This window comes from Alternaria conjuncta, assembly GCF_024043145.1.
Source record: "Alternaria conjuncta strain BMP 0040 chromosome Unknown scaffold_6, whole genome shotgun sequence".
Lineage (NCBI taxonomy): Eukaryota > Fungi > Ascomycota > Dothideomycetes > Pleosporales > Pleosporaceae > Alternaria > Alternaria conjuncta.
The window spans coordinates 1,855,167-1,873,121 of record NW_026250095.1 but is presented as its reverse complement, the minus strand read 5'-3'; the positions used below and the strand labels follow the sequence as shown (position 1 = coordinate 1,873,121).

Genomic DNA, 17,955 nt, shown 5'->3' with positions numbered 1-17,955 from the left:
CGCAATCCATCGATTCCACACTGCGCCTGAATCCTGAATCATCACCATGATACGGCACTTTCACCCATGCATCAGCTTGGTCAGCGACGGCTCGCAACCGACCCCTCCAATCTGGAAGGCGAGACCCGACGTCCCCCACTGCGGTCCCTGTTCCGCCGCTTCTAGCGCCGAAGAAAATAAGAAGCCGTCATGTTGAAGACATACACTATTGACAGCCCCATCCGCCCTTCCCTTCGCCCTTGCCGGTCTTCACTTCCCCATGGCCTTCAGCTGCAATAGTCCATGGCTCGTTCGCTTCCGAAATGCGTCGACACGTTGATCATTGGTACGCCCTGAGAATACCACGCGCTCCGAGGCGACATGCTGATTACAAATTCCAGGCAATGGGCCGTCCGCGCTCATCCTCTCGTACATCCTACACGGCCATATCCCCTACTACATTGGCGGCCATCATGACGCGATTCTCGACGCGAAACTGCAGAAATCGCCCAACCTGCTGCATCTGACGCCAGACCTCTACGCGCATTTCCTGTCCTCGTTGCGCTACTCGACCCAGGCGCTGCCCGTCAACACGCTGCTCGATACCCTCGTTCGCCCGAATGCCGACACCGAGTTGAATCCCACGTCCTGCATTGAGTGGCGATACGAGCCTGACAAGGCGATACCTCATGTCGCGATTGGAGACACGGCGCATGCAGGCGGACAGTGGGCGGAGAACCCTGTCTCTGCGAGCGCTGACATTGGGACACTGAGCTATGCGGAACAGCTGAGCCTCCCGGGCTATTCGTACGCGGATCATCTGGCTAAGAGTGGGAGGGAGGATGAAGCCGAATTCGTGCGACCATCCAGGGTGGAAGTTGCCGACTATCTGAGGACATACCCGGAGGCGGTGGGCATCGCCGATAGCATATATACAGGCTTGAAGGTCGAGAACGTACATCGAACGGTTCGCGGGTTCTCCATTGGCAGTCTTGGGATCCGGTGCAAGCATCTTGTGCTTGCCTCTGGTATCTTCACGGTCAACATCCCGCCACCTCAGTACCTCGCGCCCGTTGCGCAGATGGAGTCGCCAGAAGCGCCTCTGCTTGTCATTGGATCTGGATTCTCCGCTGCCGATGTCATCATTTCAGCACCTCCGACTCGCAGGATCATACATATCTACCAGTGGGCTCCTGAGAAGAGGCCGTCTCCACTACGAGGCTGCCACCATACCGCATACCCCGAGTATGCGACAGTCTATCGCCAAATGAAGCTTGCAGCAATCGCCTCCAAGAAGAAAACCGCAAAGTCACCCTCAGTCCGACGGAAATCAAACCCATTCCAACAGCGCGACTGGTCCCTCTACGAAGGCCTGCCCAACGCCGAAGTCATCAGCGCATCAACGTCTGGAAAAACAGCGACCGTCACCCTCCGCCTCCCATCAGGCGAAACCATCACGCGCGAAGTAGGCGGCCTAGCCTACGTCGTCGGCCGCCGCGGAACCCTAGACTTCCTCTCCACCAACCTCATTGCCGAGATCCTCAACACACCCGAGCACACTACTCCTCCCGACACGCCTTCCATCCACCTAATCTCCGGCCGCACCCTCCGCGCCAAAGCAGAAGCCACGTCCCTCGAAGTCGCCCGCGACGTCTTCATCATCGGCAGTCTAACCGGCGACTCCCTAATCCGGCACGCAATCGGCGGCTGCGTCTTCGCCGCTGGCCGCATCCTAGGCGCTATACCGACATCGTACTCTCCGTACAGTTCCCCCTCGCCTACTTCCTCGACACCGCGGTCTGTGTCGCCGGTGTCGACGTCTGATACTGAGGTTGCGGCTGAAGATGGACTTGCTGGACTTGCTGGACTTGCTGGATTGGGGAAGGAAAGGAGTGGGAGGCGCACGCCTGGTGAGGCGACGAATGGTCATGCGGATTTGCATGTTGATCGGAGGAAACTGGTTAGGGCGGTTGAGACGGCGCAGGTGGAGAATAGGTATTGGGTTGATTCGGGGTGGTGGGCTGGGGGGTTGGGGCCGGGGAGGCGGTGATGGTGGAGGGGGGATGGGTGGTGAGCTGTGGGTTGTCTGGGAGGCGTTGGTGGGAGTTTGTACATACCCATTTTCATGCGAATATATATTATCTTGATATAACTCAACGCATTAGTACGATGGCTGCGTAGGGTTGACGTGATGTGTTTGTCGAGTAGGGAAGTAAAACCCGTAAATGGATTCATGCTACTATTGATTTAGATATCACACCAAAGCTTGCAAAGTAAGCATAGTTTGCGTTACGTAACACCCATCTGTCTCTCTTTTCTTAAGACCATTTCTCCGAGGTCGCGGAACTTGTAAGCACCAAAACTGCATCATACAATTCCGCGTACCCAACTAGTAAACCTTAAACTCCGCAATCCTAACCCTCCTCCCCACCTCCGGCGTAAAAATAACCCTAACCTTCTCTCCCTCAACCTCCTTCCACTCCACCCCCGTAATCCCATTCGCAACAGCATCCCCATACACCGCCCCTTCCACATCCGTCCACTCCGTACCATTTCCACCAGCAGCAGGCACCTCAATCTTGTACCCCTTCGGCGCCGCAAACCCCTGCTCTTCATCCGCAAAAAACGCCAGCTCGGCACTACTCATACTAACACTCTTCCCAAAGTCGATTTCAAACCACACGGAAGAGCCGTTACCAACGGGTGTATCCCACCCGTTCTTCGCGTCCGGCTCCGTATAGAACCAGATGCGGCCGTCGATCGCGGGGTATGTGGATGCTTGGCTGGAGTTACCGACTGAGGCAGACGCACGGGGGAAGGCGGTTGTGGAGTTGAGTTGGATGGACTTTGCTAGCTTGCGGGTGATGGCTGGGGGCGCTTTCCTCTCCAAGTCAACCGTGAGGCGGCTGAGATTGGGGCTTGTAGCAACGACTTTCCCGTCGACTTCGACGGTTAGTCCTGTGCTGTTGCCGCTGTAGTGGGTGCCGTCTTTATCCCATTGTACGGCGATTTCGCGGCCATGGTAGAGGATGCGTTCGGCCCGGAAATAGGACAGTTGGGTGGCGGAGGCTAGAGGGGCTACTTCTAGTACGTCGTCGGAGCGAGGTCGTATGCCGACGAGGCCGGAGAGGACGAGGTCGGCGTAGCCGGAGTGGAAGTAGTGGTGCGAGCGCTTGAGACCTACGATGGGGAGACCGGTGTCGGGGTAGTAGTCTTCTTCTAGATCCAAAATCTTTGTGTCGGGGTTCCGGTGTAGCTGTGCGTATTGACGGAGGAGGTTCGTGTAGTCATCGCTGTTGATAACACCCGTCTCTTTGCCCTTTTCGTAGTGATCCAGGAAGTTGGCGAGGCCGGAGAGGACTTGTGTCATTTGGAATGGCCACACGGGGCCGTTCCATTGGCATTCTGGGTTGGGGCCTTCGTACCGGTACTGCCGCATGTAGTACTCGTAACTGGGTTCTACAGTCCTTAGACCGGCTTCTCCCTTTAGTTTTCCGCTGTCGAGGATGTGACTCCAGGCTTGTGCGTAGTCTGCGTTATCGTCGGGTAGGTCGTGGGTCCAAGGGACCATGCCGACGAGTTCGCGGCCGCGGATCGGGTCCCAGTAAGTTACGTTTTCGTTGTCGACTTGGTAGCGGTCGATGAAGTGGGAAAAGGTTGTGTTCCAGAGAGCTTCCTGAACGCGCTGTTTGAGTGCTTCGGCGCGGGTGGTATATGTATCAACGGTGCTGTTCACGGAGCCGGCTAGAGACGCCATATTGGCGATAGCAAGCGCATTGGCATACTGATAACTGTTGATACTGGGCCGGAAGGAATCGCCGCCGAAGAAACCGTCGTAGCCGCCCGACGAGTCGATGGACGAGATTGTGTATTCGGTTGCGTCGCGGATGGGCTCGACGTAGTAGAGCCCCTTTGACGTGTCGAAAGAGTCGTCCCAGGCTTCATATACGCGCGTCATATCGGAGAGGCGCTTGATTGCGTCTTCTTTTACGCCGTCGACGAGATAGCCTTGCCAGACTGCTGCGGCCATGCTCTCGGAGAATTGGCGACTGTTGCTGTCGTTGCTGTACATGAATGTCGCGTAGTCTTCTTTGAAGCGGCGGTCGCGGCACCATCGTCCCTCCAAGAGATGGAAGCCTGTTGCATCGTTTAGACTTGCGAAAGGTTTGGTCTGCCAGCCGACGTCGTCAAGGAATTCAGTAGAAATGTAGCCGTAAGCACCGAGATCGCGTTGATGGGCGCGGAAAATGGACCATCGGTAGTAGTACACATCAGTTATGTCCTGGTCGCTCGACTCGAAAAGAGGAATGCGGTCGCGGTACCATGCTGCGTCGTTGCCGTAGTGCTTGTCTACTATAGCGTCGACATCGAGGAGTGCGAAACCCAGCTGGAACAAAGGTATGAAAGCAAGTGAGCTGCAGAGCTTCATGATGGGCAGATAGAATCTGTAGTTAGAGAAATCCCAAACACTACCATGCCTTTCAGCATGTAGCGATCCCCTTTCTTTACATAGTCCGTCCTCCTCTTTGCGATTAAGTTTACCGCGCATCCCATGATCCGAATGCGAGGATCCTCGTCACCATCGTTCTTTCTCCAGATTTACATTCGTGACGTGCGCCGTGCATACCGCTAGCGCCGTGCCATTATTCGCTCTCGCGCCGCGGAGTATTTCTGTAAAAAGCATGGAGCTACGCGTGCCTTCGTATCTGGCCCATCGCGAATCAACCGACGGCGCCTTTCCGAGCCAGGATCCATATGAGGAGCCCCACTTCTTCCCCGCGATCTGTGAGATCATCACGGACACAATTTCTCCGTCGCAACGTTACACAAGATTTAGAGCTGGTTGTATAGAAATTGTTATGCAGACTTCAGCCGGTGCCGCGGTTGTTGTTCGTGTTCGTGGGGTGAAGATCAAGGTAGTAGTCTGGGGTAAAGACTGGGTTCTGTGATTCACGACCTTGCGCTAATGTGCTCAACTTCAGATGTTACTCAGTCAGAACGCTAAGATGAGAAAATTGAATCAGATCATATTCAGCTAGCCATTGCATTCATACGTGCATCCCGTGAAATCATTATTCGTATACGTTGATTATCATAATCCATCATTCCATCAAGAAATTAGTATGGTGTGTTGCCCTTCCTGATGGCCTCCCAATCCGTAGTGCTCTGACCCGGTGCCGGACCAGAATGTTCGTGGTGGCCATGGATGGCAGGGTTACCGTCAGTTCCGCCAGCACCGGTGCCGAAGCGCCCGGTGTTCATGGGCAGACCAGTGTGTGGCTCAGTGACCGTGGTGTCGCGGTCTAAATCCGAGATGGGATGCGCACCGTAGACGCCATGCTGAGTTTCGCTGTGTGTATGTTAGAATTAATCAAAGCTGTTGGAATGAACAGAATGAACTTACCGATCGCCCGAGATCATGGTTGGGTTGCCAATCGGACCATCAACACCCATGTGCTCCCTCTTTCCTACCGAACCAGTTGAATCGGTCATCTGCTGGTGCTCCATAGCCTCACGGGCGGGGTGGCCTTTCGGTGGGTCCTTGTGAAGAAGGTGCTTGCCCTTCCAGCGTGGTGAATCGGGGTGATCATCGCCATAATCTCTGGAGTGTCTAGGACTGTAATCTCGAGACTGGCGTGGTGAAGACTCAGGACTGGCAGTCGACTTTTCTTTCTTGGACTTGTCACGATGCAAAAATCCAAGCAGACCGTGCTTCTTCTTCTCTTCGCCTTCGTTCTCCTTCTCAAGCTCCTCCTCACGGTGATGTTGTTCCTTGACCAGACGCGCTTGCTCCTTCTCATGTTCCTTGGCCAGACGATGTTCGTCTTTCTCGTGTGCTGCGACGGCCTTGTCGTGCTTGTGCACTTCTTTGTCATGCTTGTGCTGTTCCTTGTCGAGTCTATGCTGCTCCTTCTCGCGATCATGGGCAATCTTCTTCAGACGCTCTTCCGCCTCGCGTTCGTCTTGGTTCTGAGAGTTGATGTAAGCTGCACCACCTAGGCCCGCTGCACCTGCGGCGCCACCCATAAGAGCCGCGTTACGCTTGTCGTGACTGTCGTTGACGGGAACTGCCCCAGCTCCCCAGGGTTGAGATGACATTTCCTGGGTATGCGTGTTGTGTGGTGCGATGGTACCTGAGCTTGGGTACGATCCGCCCGTGCTAGTCTCGTGCATGGGATAGGAAGACTGTGCCATACCTTGCGTTGGGTACGCGGTTTGACCGGAAGGCGCGATGGTACCTGTGGTGGGGTATGATGTACTCGTGCTAGTCTCGTGAACAGGATAGGAAGCCTGTGCCATTCCTTGCGTTGGGTACGCAGTCTGACCGGAAGACGCAATGTCTTGCTTCTGTCGAAGTGGAAGCTGAGTAGTGTTGTCGTCATGTTTGGATCCAGCGTAAGCTCCTGCTCCCAATCCGGCAGCTGCAAGACCTGCTCCTCCAAGCGCGACATTCCTGTTGATGTGGTCGTTGGGATCAGTGCGGTTGACATTGCTTTGGGTAGTGGGGTCGTTGTAGTTGTATTGACTTGTTGGAGAAACTGGGTTGGTTGCTCGTGCGCCGGCAGCCGTGGGATCGTATCTCTGGTCTGGCATGGAAGCGGCAGGCTGAGTCATCTTGTGGTCTCCGTACGCATTGATAGCGTCTTGTGCTCGCTGTGTCATGCTCTGGTTACCATACGCAGTGCCAGCAGTGCCAGCTTCGTATGCTTCAGGCTGTGTCGTCTTGTGATCGCCGTACGCATTTCCGGCTTGGTATGCACCGTAACCGGCGGCGCCTGCACCTCCAACCAAAGCAGTATCCCGACCATAATGATGCTCACTCTGCTGGCCAGCCTTCTCGTCAACCTTGGGATCCAGGCGATTCAATGTGTCTGACTGATGCGGTCCAACTGTGGTATGTTCCTTTTGCTTGGATGGATCAGGCTTAACTCTTGGGTCGACGATATTGGCAATGTTGCTACTGTGCGGGCCGATCGTGCGCGAAGCAGGGTCCTCAGCTGTTGGTCCGACGTTGTGGTGTATCTGTTTGCTTGGCTCTGGCTGAACCCTAGGGTCCACGATGTTGGCAGCGTTGCTCGAATGAGGTCCGATAGTGCTGGAAGCTGGTCCGCTGTCGGTGTTGTCACGGTTGGCAGCATAGAGACCACCGGCGGCAGCAGCGCCAGCTCCGGCGAGGCCAGCATCGCGACCATAGTGGTGCTCTGGATGTCTTTCAGGAACCGCGCTGGCGCTAGATGTCTGACCTAGACCACTTGATGGTTGTTGTGCACTCGTGTCTGAAATTGGTGCGGGGGCTCCTGTGGCACCGTAGAAATGATCATTCGCAACAGGCTGAGAGGCAGAGGTACTCGCAGTGGTGAGCGGCTTAGAGAAGTTTGAGGTTGGCTGAGGAGCAGCAACATTCGATCCCGTGGCAGAAGGGTAAGATGAGTTTTCGGGCATTGCAGAGGTAGTAGTGCTAGGAGTATCGTTCTGGTGAAGGATGTGGTGCATTCCAGCGGCTCCTACAGCACCTGTACCCAATACTGCAGCATCACGGCCGTAACTGTGCTGTGAGTCTGCGGTCTCGGACTGATTATGCGAGACAGGAGGGCCAGAAATAGCTGAACCACTGGTAGGAGCCGTCTCAGTTTTGGCCGATGGATCGAACCTCTGCTCATCGAATCTCTGCTCCTCTGGCTTAGAAGCGCCTAGAACACGAGGGTCGAGCATCTTGCTACTGTACGGGCTAGATTCTTCGTACAACGGCTGGCTACCAGCAACGTCCTTGGTGTCGTGATCCTTCGAAGCTGCATGCGCGCCTAAGCCCGCTGCGCCAGCACCAAGTCCTCCAGCAATGGCAGCATCGCGAGCGTAGTGGTGGTCATCTGCGTACTTTGGCTGAGGCTCTCCAAGTGTTCCAGTGTGTCTCAGCTCATGAGGTTCGCTTGTAGATGTGGGGTCAATGCTCGAATGCTGAACGTGAGATGGGTCCAATGTAGACGTAGGCTCCGCGGCCGCAATCGGTGCGCTTGTGTCTGTGGATGAGGATTGAATAACGGGGGCGTAGTTGAGGAATGTCTTCTCGTCGCTAGGTGTAGCGATGTATTCGCCAGGAATGTGCCTATGTGACTCAAGTCGGGGGTTTACTGGGCGCTCACCAGTGCTCGACATTCCAGTCATCGGAGCTCCAGCGATAGGCTGAAGAGCTTCTGCCGCGTTGACATCCCGGGATCTGTGCTCATTCCCCTGAGTAGATGCAGGAAGAGCGGAAGAATTCGAGGCGGCTGCAGTGGTGGCCGCCGCAGTAGCAGCTGCCAAAGCTTCGGGATGGTGGCTGGACGTCGGCTGGCTCGAAACAGTGCCTGCCTGAGGAGTTCCCGTAGTGTCTCCCGGTGCAACATGTCTGTATGAAAGCTGGCGAGTATGTAGACCTCGGTTCCGAGCACCCTGTGCCTCTGGCTGCCTTTCTGGCTGTGAGTGTGCCTGAGAAGCGCCAATGGCAGTAGCGGCGGCGGCTGCTCCAGCCAACCCTTCCCTCCCATAACTATCTTGAGAAGGGCTGTCATGAACACCGACTCCCCTCTCTGTTGTGCCAGAGTCGAGTTCGCTGATGCCTTTGTTCTGGAGAGGGGAGGTGTGCTCAGTCGGGTATTGGGTAGATGTGGGATCTTGATGAGGTTTTGAGATGACACCGCCCGCGAGAGGGAAGGATCGATCAGTATCGGCGGTGTAGCTCTCCTGTCGCAGCGTGTTCTCATATGGTTGGGTTTCTCTCGCGTAGGCAGGATTAGCGCCTGTTGAATCACCACCGATGGCACTGGATTCTGCGGTCTGGTCAGGTCTTGCGCATTAGATAGTAGATTAGATCTACGTACGAGGATATGTCTGGCCTGGATTAACGCCTGTTCCTTCGGTCATTCCCGCTCCCCTGGTCATTCCGGCAGTTTCATGATCTCCACCTCCAACTACTTGGTCTTGACCCAGATACTCCTGAGTGGGGTTGTGTGTCGACATGGCAGCATGTCCCTGGTTGGCTCCCGGACCAAATCCAATAACGCCGCTCTTGATGCTCGCGACGCTTGGGTCTGCGGTGTGGCCATGGGGGTAGGCATCGGGACGTTGAGCTCCTCCAGCAGTCGCGGTTCCACTTTGGAGAGGCTGCGAGGTAGTAGAGTAATCTTGCGTCCGGATTGGGTCATGAGCTCCGGTCGCCGCTGCCGTCGTCCCAATAGGGCCATCGGTACCAACATGTGTGGGTGTTCCATGTGCACCACTTCCGTGAAGGCCTGCTGAGCCGCTTCCGTGAGCCAATTCTGTGTATGGAGCGCCACTGGTTGTCTTTATGTTGTACATTGGCTCTCCCGGAGTGTCATTCCGTGCCTTGCGCTCGGATGTTTGGCTGTCGTAGATTGGGTGTTCCTGGCTGGGATTGATATTAGCACGGGCTGCAATCAAGGCGATGTAAGCACATACCCCTCAGCAGTGGAAGAGGATGTAGGCGCATCGTGGGCAACAGTGTCATCCTTCTTGTGTCCGTGAAGGACGCTCTTGATCTTCTCCATGGTGTTGCTGTTTGCCTAGGTAGCTAGGATGCAATGAAGCGGAAGGATGAGCTTGGAAGGCTCTAGTTGTAGTCAAGGATCAGGTCAAGCGCGGGACTAGAGTAGCAGAAAGCAGGGCACAGCTCGTGAGGTCCACGGCGTGCTGGCGTTTGTTGTAGCTACCTAGCTCGACGCCGATGAGGTCATGCAGAGGGGTTGGCGGCAGGAGCTAGACCCCCACCTTCCAATGGCATGGCTAGCTACCGCGTTCCAGCCACAAACAGACGCGCCTCATGCCCATTGCAGCGGTTCGAGCTGTCGCTGGTGCAGGTGAAGGTGCACACGGAGCCAAAGCAAGTTGTTTGACATGCGGGGCAGCGTCATCCTGGTATACGATCACTCGATTCGAGGTCGGAGGCCGTCGGCGGATCCTCGGCAAACATAGTGACTTGGATGTCCAGGTGATGAGTAACCTTGAAGGCAGTGCTGCTTGATAGATGGTAGAGTGAATGACTTGGCGTATCATATCTACATATTCGACACTCTCGCGTTGCGGTGTGGCATACAAATATAGAGATGACTTCACCGATGCGTCCCACACGAATCTACCCCACACAGTTGCGCAATTTCCGAGCACCTGACCAAGACGTATTGAGGTAGGCCGAATGCAGGCACGCGGCAACTGAATCTGAATGGGCCTGGTCTGTGGTGGGACGTCAGATCTTGACAGAACTTAGAAGTTTGCATGAGTCCAGGCGTATCCGAACAGCCTCGAATACGCTGCTCTGAGGCTCGGCGTGCACCTCAACGCACCATCCCAATGCCAACCACCTTCCGCACCTGCGTGCCACTATCCGACAGTCAGCGAATGAGCCTTCAATGAGGGCTGGGTGCGCGAATTAACGATAGTGGCAAGCCATGGATGCGACTCCCAACGGCAGTTCACCCTCCATCAGCCTAGCGCTCACCCACGCGCAGTCTGGCCCACCTTTTGCTGCACTGGGCTGTCGCTAGCTGGTGCTCGGCCGACCGCAACCCAGTCGCTTCACGCCGCCGTCTGTTGCGCTTTTCGCGCCTGCTTCCATTCTAGAAAACTTCTACCGCCAGGCATGGATGCATGCAGCAATAGTGTCGCGCAGTGGGAGCAGTTGACCCCCCCTTCGCGACTCGGCTCAGCGTCGTAGCGAGCCTCCGTCACCCCCAAGCCTACGCCCAACAGCGCCGTATTGAGTGCAGGGCGCTTCTCCGCGTTTTCTTCTAGCCTTGCTGCGCGTTTCATCCGCTGCAGCTGTCGCCATATCATCCAACCCTCCCTCTTCCCCAGTGCTCAGCGCCCGACCTCTGGAGCGTCCCACCGCAGTTTCGGATACTCCATCTTTTGCCCAGCACCCGACCAGGGCAAGGATAGCACCAGCGTCTGTGCTCCGACCCACTCCCTAATCAGCCTCACCCTGCTGCCGACATCATACCGGACCATCCTTCCGAGTGCCTCTGCGCTTGTTCTTCAACAACGCTTTTGCACTCCCAGCATTCACACAACACCCACACTTTACCACCTTAATCACTTCTACCACTTAATCACCCTCGCAGCTCCGTACCGGCCACTACCCATCCGCTCTGTTATTCTTCGCCCACAATGCCTGGCCATCTCCGCACTCGCTTAAAGCGCGTCCTCACTGCTGGCTCACACAAGAATGCAAAACCAGAGGAGCCCGAGTCGGATTTCTACAAGCCTGGCGAGAAGATGCCTCCCCTCAAGTACCGTCGCGCCGTCGACCCCGAACACAAGAAAAAGCTCGAGGCTTTCAGCTTTTCGACTGCATGGCGCCGCCACAGCAACGCCTCGCTGTACTCACCCATGGGTAGCAGGCTACCGAGCCGCAGGAGCAGCTTTAGGAGAAGAAGCCGCAGCCGCAGTATGCACCGAAGTCGGAGAGGAAGTTGCTCTTCCGACTACGATGCTGAAGAGTGGGTAGACAGCGGCATCGGAGCGAGCATCGCCGGTGACGACAGGCCGGCAAACATCAAGGAGGCGTCCGATGACGAAGGAGATGTGCTCAATGGTGTGTTTGACTATGTTTGCATATAACCGTTGCGTTACTGACTTGCCTAGTGGGCCTCTCCCGTAATCCAACCGAAGACCCTCGCGACGCCCGCCGGAAACAATCACAAGGCGCTCGCCGCTCCAGCTCCGTCCAACAGCCTTCGAGACCTGCCACCGGCTCCGACCGCACTCGTAATCCCTCGCAACCTTTCTCGCCAGAAGAGCTCGAGATCGCACTACAAAGGTCGCACCTCGAGGCCACGAAAGAGGAGTCGGACAAGAGTGCCAGCGAGAGTCCATTCGAGGACTTTGACGACCCAAGCCCTTTCCTGAGGCCGCGTGGTGGATCCATCTACGTACCATACAACGGCCAAGGCACGCCTCCAAAGCTGCCCTTCTGGGGCACTGCATACCCCTCGTGCGACGACGCACCGTCCAGAGGCCATTTCTCGAGACGGGCATCGGTTTTCCTAGAAAACGAAGACGGCTCTTGCACCCCGCAGTACGATCGCCGCGAATCTTTCTTCGTCCCAATGAACGCCCCGGGCCTGACGCAAGCACGTCAGATCTCCGTCTCCGACTCCAGCTCCGCTGAGGACGAGTGCGTATGTCCGCCTCAAGTTGCCGAAGCTCCGCAACGCAAACCTCAGCCCTGCGCTCCTTGTGACGCCATTGCCGCGATCCTCGCGAGGCCTGATTGATTTCTCTCTGCATTAGCGTTCACTTCACATTGTCGATATTCGATGCATTCGGTCTGTACATATTGTCCATTGCATTTCTCGGCGTTACTCCATGTAAGAACCCTCTGATCGGTTCCATGTTCACAAGCCAGGCTTGGCTTTTTTCCCTTCACGTTCTGGGCTGGAATGTCTCATAGACTACATCTGACATCGTCAACGGTTTCACTTTCACGTCATCACATAATGAAATTCTTCAAATTCTTTACATCTTCAGTCTTGTCACGTTTGAGCTCCGTCTCGTGTCTGTGCGATCACAGGTGCACTCCTATTACTCCGTAATAATAATTCACGAGTTCACAATACACCTGCGATTCAACAATGTCTGACGTGAAGATCGTTATGCGTCGGCAGCACGCGCTCAATCACTCAACAGCGACGTGCGGTCTTCGGAGCCGGCCACAGCCACCCACGTGCACCCCAGCAGCCAGCGATCATCACAACCTGCATTGCCATGCACCGTCACTCGCTGAGCCTCACTCTGCGCATCCCAGCCACGAAGAAGAAAGAAATACCCACTCCCCAATGGCCATCAAACACGACCGTCTATCCTCGCCCAGAACACGCGTCGCATTGCGTCGTCGCGTTGTTCTTCTCCTTTACCGCTCTAATTGCACAGTGTCGACGTCGCGCGTGCACGGCTCTCCGATCATCTCTGATCAACATCAATGTTCCTTTTTTCCCTTTTGTCTCGTCTCCTCCCACGCGGTGCGGTGGGCCTAAGTGCTGCTCAACTCCACATTATACTTATGCATTGCAGCTCAACGCGCGCGTGAAGGTTTGTACGGTACGGGACTCCGGAAGTATTGTATGTATGTACAGTAACGGGGTCCTGTCAACCGCTTTCTTTTTACTGTTGCGCCGCCCGATGCTGATGCAAGATGCAGACGCGCGCTCGGCCCACTTTGCCCGTTCCTCGTTGTTTTCGTAGGTTCGTGGGGGGCGGGCGTTTATTGATAGATGGATTTGCAGCTTGCCTACCCTAGGCGTACGTTTTGCACGTTATGCTGGATGCGTTGTAGTACAATGTATTACCCCGGGATACATCTAAACCTATTCTATATAGGTACAAGGAAGTCGTTTCTAGCAACGAACCAGTAGAAAACCTCCCATGGAAGAAACCTTCGATATGCAGATGCATGGAAGATAGTCACGCCATGAGTGCAGTGAAAGAAGTTTGCGCTGCCGGTCCTTCCGTTGGGAAGGATGGAGGATAGGGATATACCCTCATCGATTCGCCAGGGAATACTCATCCGACTCGCATCGCATCCTACCTACAGTGCATTCCGCACTGCGGAACCCACACGCCATCCGATCGCACGATGTCGTCTCGTTTCGTCGCGAGGCGACACGGCACAGCACAAAGGACGGCTTACCTCTTACGTACAACCGCTTAGTCGATCCTCTCTGCGCGCGCCACCCCACCCCGCGCTTGTTCCTCTCGGCGGACTGGGCGAAAAACCTCCCTGACGTAATGTCTTCCCTGCTTTCCGCCATGAATGCCGCCGAGAAAAAGGATGAGCAAGTGCCTTGGTGCAGCCCCGCTGGGTACTGCCGGGTTACTTGCTTTGCGCGAGGTCGTGGGGTGGGTGCTGCGGAAGGTTTTCTGAGTCGTGAATATTGAGGGTACCGTACGCGTTTGGCACATGCGGGTTTTTGGGCTACACGCGAAATTCGACGATGGGATTTTGTTGGGTAGGGCTGTGGCGAGTGAGACTCGGATCGCTCGGAGCTGATGGATGGGGTAAGCGGTGCTGGGAATAAGGGTGGGATGATGGATATAAAGATGATGATGGGTGCTTGGGTGATGTAAGATGGGTGGTGTGTGTGTGTGCCACCGGGAGAATGTGAGCGCAATAGCGTTACATTCTACGGTTGTCACGATGGTTACATGAATGTCGCCTGGTGATGTCGTTGGACTCAAAGGGTCATGTGATGTGATGTCAGACGGTGACTGATAATTGGTATGTTTGATTTGCTGTTCTGTAGACGTTCTTGGCGTACTTGGTAGATGAAAGACACTGGAGCGATGTCTCCCGAGGTCATGTGTTAGCAATCATTGCTGAACACTTCGTACGTGGTTGGTGAGACGGGCTAGCCCACGCTCAACTTGAAGTATTCTTACGAAAGAGTATGCAATGACAGCATATGTACAAGGACGCAACCGCTCGAGATATATCAAATGTACGTGCTCGCGGCTATGCAGATGTGGTTGCAGTGTTTCCATTTCGCTGGAATCTGGGTTTGGCTTCGTATCATATGTATGCAGGGCAATCTTATGTATCAGATTTGGGATTTCCTGGAAGGTATACTAGATAATCTGCCTTCTTATAAGGGTATGAAGAGTCACTCCTGACATATGGTACTAGTAATGTAGGAAGTGATTGAACTCGCGGTAGACTCTTGATCAGATCCGATTATCAGATTACATGAACCGCAGTCTGGAAACCCGCGAATACGCAACGCGCCAACGACACAGTGGAGAGAATGCGGAAGATGTGGTAGATGTTAATGAAAGCAGCGGGTACGAATACTGCAGCCTGGACTCGAGTCGATTTTCTTGATACTTGTCAAGTTGGGTGTAGAGTGCAAGACGGCTTTCCTGGGCATGGTCGCTCACCCGTGTCGAGACTAACATGGTTGTGGCTCGCTCTGCCTTGTGTCAGGCCTCAGCCGTCATGGCGACGCTACACTGACGTCCAGTCTGGGTCTGTAGTACAGGTACATCAAGTCTCTTCCTTCGTTCTTGTCAACGCAGTATGAGACCTTGAGCTCCATTTCATGCTCGACAACGCATCTGCACGACGATAGTGCAGCTCCGATGTATGTGACGTAGGAAACAATCAGAGCTGTTGATATCATTTATGAGCAAAGAATAGTCGACATTATGCTGACTGAGGATAGTTCTCTTCTGAGATGATGAAAAGCTACACGCAGGTCAGCCAAACTTCGCAATTCTCGCCTCGCGCATGCTCCCGCTGCGATAGACAGCATCTAGTCGAATCGTCCTCCCCGTCTTCAGTACAGTTTGCGCTTGAATGGAAATGCTCGGTGAGGTAATCCAGCATACGTGCTCGACAGTAGCGCGAACCGGGAGGTTCGGAGATGATAGAATCACGAACCAGTGCGCGCCAATGGGATTCCTTCCGAAGGGCGTTACGATGGTACGATCATCGCCACGCACCCCAACGCCTCGCTCTTACCAGACTATGTCTCGCGGCCCGCCGTTGCGAATGGTCGGTGCAGGCACAGCTCGCAGTAAACATGGCAACGAGAGCAGCGGAGACCCTGGTGCCAGCCCAGCGCGGGAAATGAGCCCACGACAGTGCCCATCTCGCACCACAAAAACCTCGTGAAAAGCTGCAGACTCTGGACAAACATTCCCGCATCCGGGCACCTGTCGCACTCAAACTCCACACGGCACAGGCAAGACTATGCCCGCCCCTCGTTAGTCGTCCGACGCTTTACTGCTTCGCTGCAAGCTGCCCGATATCGCCATGCGCCGAGATGCGCCATTGACGGCAGAGGCCCAGCTCCTAGCCCCACTTTGGCTGCCCGAGCCGACGACTGTGAGAGCGAAACACCAGGACAAAGTCCAGCACATCGAGGTCACGCACTTGGAGTACGACTATGACATCTCGTCTTTAGCACTGGGTTTTGTTCCGTTCCCTTTTACATCTGGTGGCGGCGTTACCTATAACACAATGGACGCTCCCGAGGCGCGCAGGTTCTCGACGAGCACGGCTGAGCGCGTCGGCTTACTTAGGGCGCACGAAAACGCGGCGAAGCAGAATCAATATGGCGCAATTCCGGATCCCTCTGAGATTGAGAGTCTGCTAGGCGGAGATGGGACGACAGAAGAGCTGGGGACCACGGCGGGGCAGGAAGCCAAGTTGCTGCTGAAGTACAGCGTTCCGTTGATGGGGACGTACCTGCTGCAGTACTCATTCAGTTTGGTGACGATATTCGTCGTAGGGCATAGTAAGTCTTCGTAATACAGATCCCATTAGATGCGAGCTGACTTTTATTGTGTATAGTCGGAACGGATGAGCTTGGTGCGGTCTCTCTTGCCACAATGACAGCCAACATCACCGGACTAGCAATCTACGAAGGACTGGCCACATCATTAGACACTCTCTGTGCGCAAGCTTATGGTTCCGGGAAGAAGACCATGGTAGGACTCCACCTTCAACGCATGATCCTCTTCATGTTAGCTGTGACCATCCCCATCGGAGCAATCTGGCTGTGTTCAGGTTGGATTTTGGCTGCCCTGGTTCCCGAGAAGGCGATTGCGCATCTCGCTGGATACTACCTCTCGTTACTCCTCGCAGGAGCACCAGGATACGCCATCTTCGAAGCTGGCAAGCGATTCACGCAAGCCCAAGGCCTGTTCAACGCTTCGCTCTTTGTCTTGCTCATTGCGACGCCTATCAATATAGCTCTGAACTATATCTTCGTCTTTGTCTTGGATTGGGATCTCACGGGTGCCGCTCTTGCGACTGTCATCTCCAACAGCCTCCTACCATTACTGCTCTGGATTTACGTATACTTCGTTAACCCGTCTTCGCTGGAATGCTGGGGCGGCTTCACGAAGGATGCGTTCACCCATTGGGGGCCAATGGCCAAACTCGCAATCCCAGGCATCGTCATGGTTGAGACCGAGTGGCTGGCTTTTGTAAGTTTCATGCACTGAATCTTCGGATATGGAACACACGCTAATCCTCTTGTAGGACATTCTTACCTTTTCGACAAGTTATCTTTCCACAGCTCACCTAGCAGCGCAGTCAATCGTCATGACACTAGCAGTAGCCATCTACCACGTCCCCTTCTCCGTCGGCGTAGCCGTCTCAACCCGCCTGGGCAACTTAATCGGCGCCGGCTCCCTCTCCGCCGCCCGCACCGCCACAAAAACGTACATCCTAACCTTCCTCGCCATCGGCCTCATCGACTTCGCCTTCCTAACCGCCTGTCGAAACGTCCTCCCCAAAGCCTTCACCAGCGACCCGGAAGTCGTCAGCATAGTCGCCACGGTACTGCCCCTACTCGCTGCGTTCCAATTCGCCGATTCCACAACCGCACTCGTAAACGCCTTGCTCCGCGGACTGGGTAAACAGAATATCGGCGGCTGGTGCAATCTCTTTGTGTACTATGTTATTGCGGTGCCGTTGGCGCTTTTCCTTTGTTTCAAGCAGGATATGAAGTTGGTGGGGCTTTGGACTGGGTGTGCGGTGGGCTCGAGCTGCATTACGATATCGGAGGGTATTTATATGAAGTTTTATAATTGGGACAAGGCGATTGATGATGCGAGGGAGAGGCAGGAGTAGCCTGCTTGGAAGGGTTGGCCTAGAGAGGAACCACGAAGAGAGGGAGATTCAGAGGTAGACGTAGGACATGTGTAGATCCGTGTTAATAATAAAAGCGAAAGTGAACAATCTCGCCCGAGGAGATAAGTGAACACCCTAGAGCACACATTGACGTTGGGTCACCGAGTCTGCATGTTGCTGTCTTCGTGTAGACCGTAGACCTGTTCAAATTTCCCCGTGCTTAAGGTGGGATGATGATCTTGAAGAGATCCGTACTTAATACAAAGTTGATAATATGAGCGATGTACTCGCTACAGAGTCAGATAAATAAGGCCTTTATGTGCTATGCTAGGTATCTACACTTAAAT

General features: G+C 54.8%; 5 protein-coding genes across 5 annotated transcripts; 3 read left to right on the top strand and 2 right to left on the bottom strand.

The window, feature by feature from the left end:
- Positions 1–282: 282 nt before the first annotated feature.
- On the top strand, positions 283–2,029 carry J4E85_005037 (uncharacterized protein; the record flags this gene model as incomplete). The annotated part of the gene is made up of 2 exons (XM_051469287.1): positions 283–325; positions 381–2,029. 2 exons carry the CDS (start codon positions 283–285, stop codon positions 2,027–2,029), a joined length of 1,692 nt encoding a protein of 563 aa, XP_051327502.1.
- A 339-nt stretch (positions 2,030–2,368) lies between these two features.
- On the bottom strand, positions 2,369–4,408 carry J4E85_005036 (uncharacterized protein; the record flags this gene model as incomplete). The annotated part of the gene is made up of 1 exon (XM_051469286.1): positions 2,369–4,408. The coding sequence occupies one exon, from the start codon at positions 4,406–4,408 to the stop codon at positions 2,369–2,371; it is 2,040 nt and encodes a 679-aa protein (XP_051327501.1).
- Positions 4,409–5,097: 689 nt separating this feature from the next.
- Positions 5,098–9,524, bottom strand: J4E85_005035 (uncharacterized protein; the record flags this gene model as incomplete). The annotated part of the gene is made up of 4 exons (XM_051469285.1): positions 5,098–5,329; positions 5,384–8,786; positions 8,838–9,385; positions 9,436–9,524. The coding sequence occupies 4 exons, from the start codon at positions 9,522–9,524 to the stop codon at positions 5,098–5,100; spliced, it is 4,272 nt and encodes a 1,423-aa protein (XP_051327500.1).
- Positions 9,525–11,139: 1,615 nt separating this feature from the next.
- Positions 11,140–12,248, top strand: J4E85_005034 (uncharacterized protein; the record flags this gene model as incomplete). Its single annotated transcript, XM_051469284.1, has 2 exons — positions 11,140–11,566; positions 11,617–12,248. 2 exons carry the CDS (start codon positions 11,140–11,142, stop codon positions 12,246–12,248), a joined length of 1,059 nt encoding a protein of 352 aa, XP_051327499.1.
- A 3,533-nt stretch (positions 12,249–15,781) lies between these two features.
- On the top strand, positions 15,782–17,608 carry J4E85_005033 (uncharacterized protein; the record flags this gene model as incomplete). Its single annotated transcript, XM_051469283.1, has 3 exons — positions 15,782–16,265; positions 16,322–16,959; positions 17,015–17,608. The coding sequence occupies 3 exons, from the start codon at positions 15,782–15,784 to the stop codon at positions 17,606–17,608; spliced, it is 1,716 nt and encodes a 571-aa protein (XP_051327498.1).
- Positions 17,609–17,955: the final 347 nt, after the last annotated feature.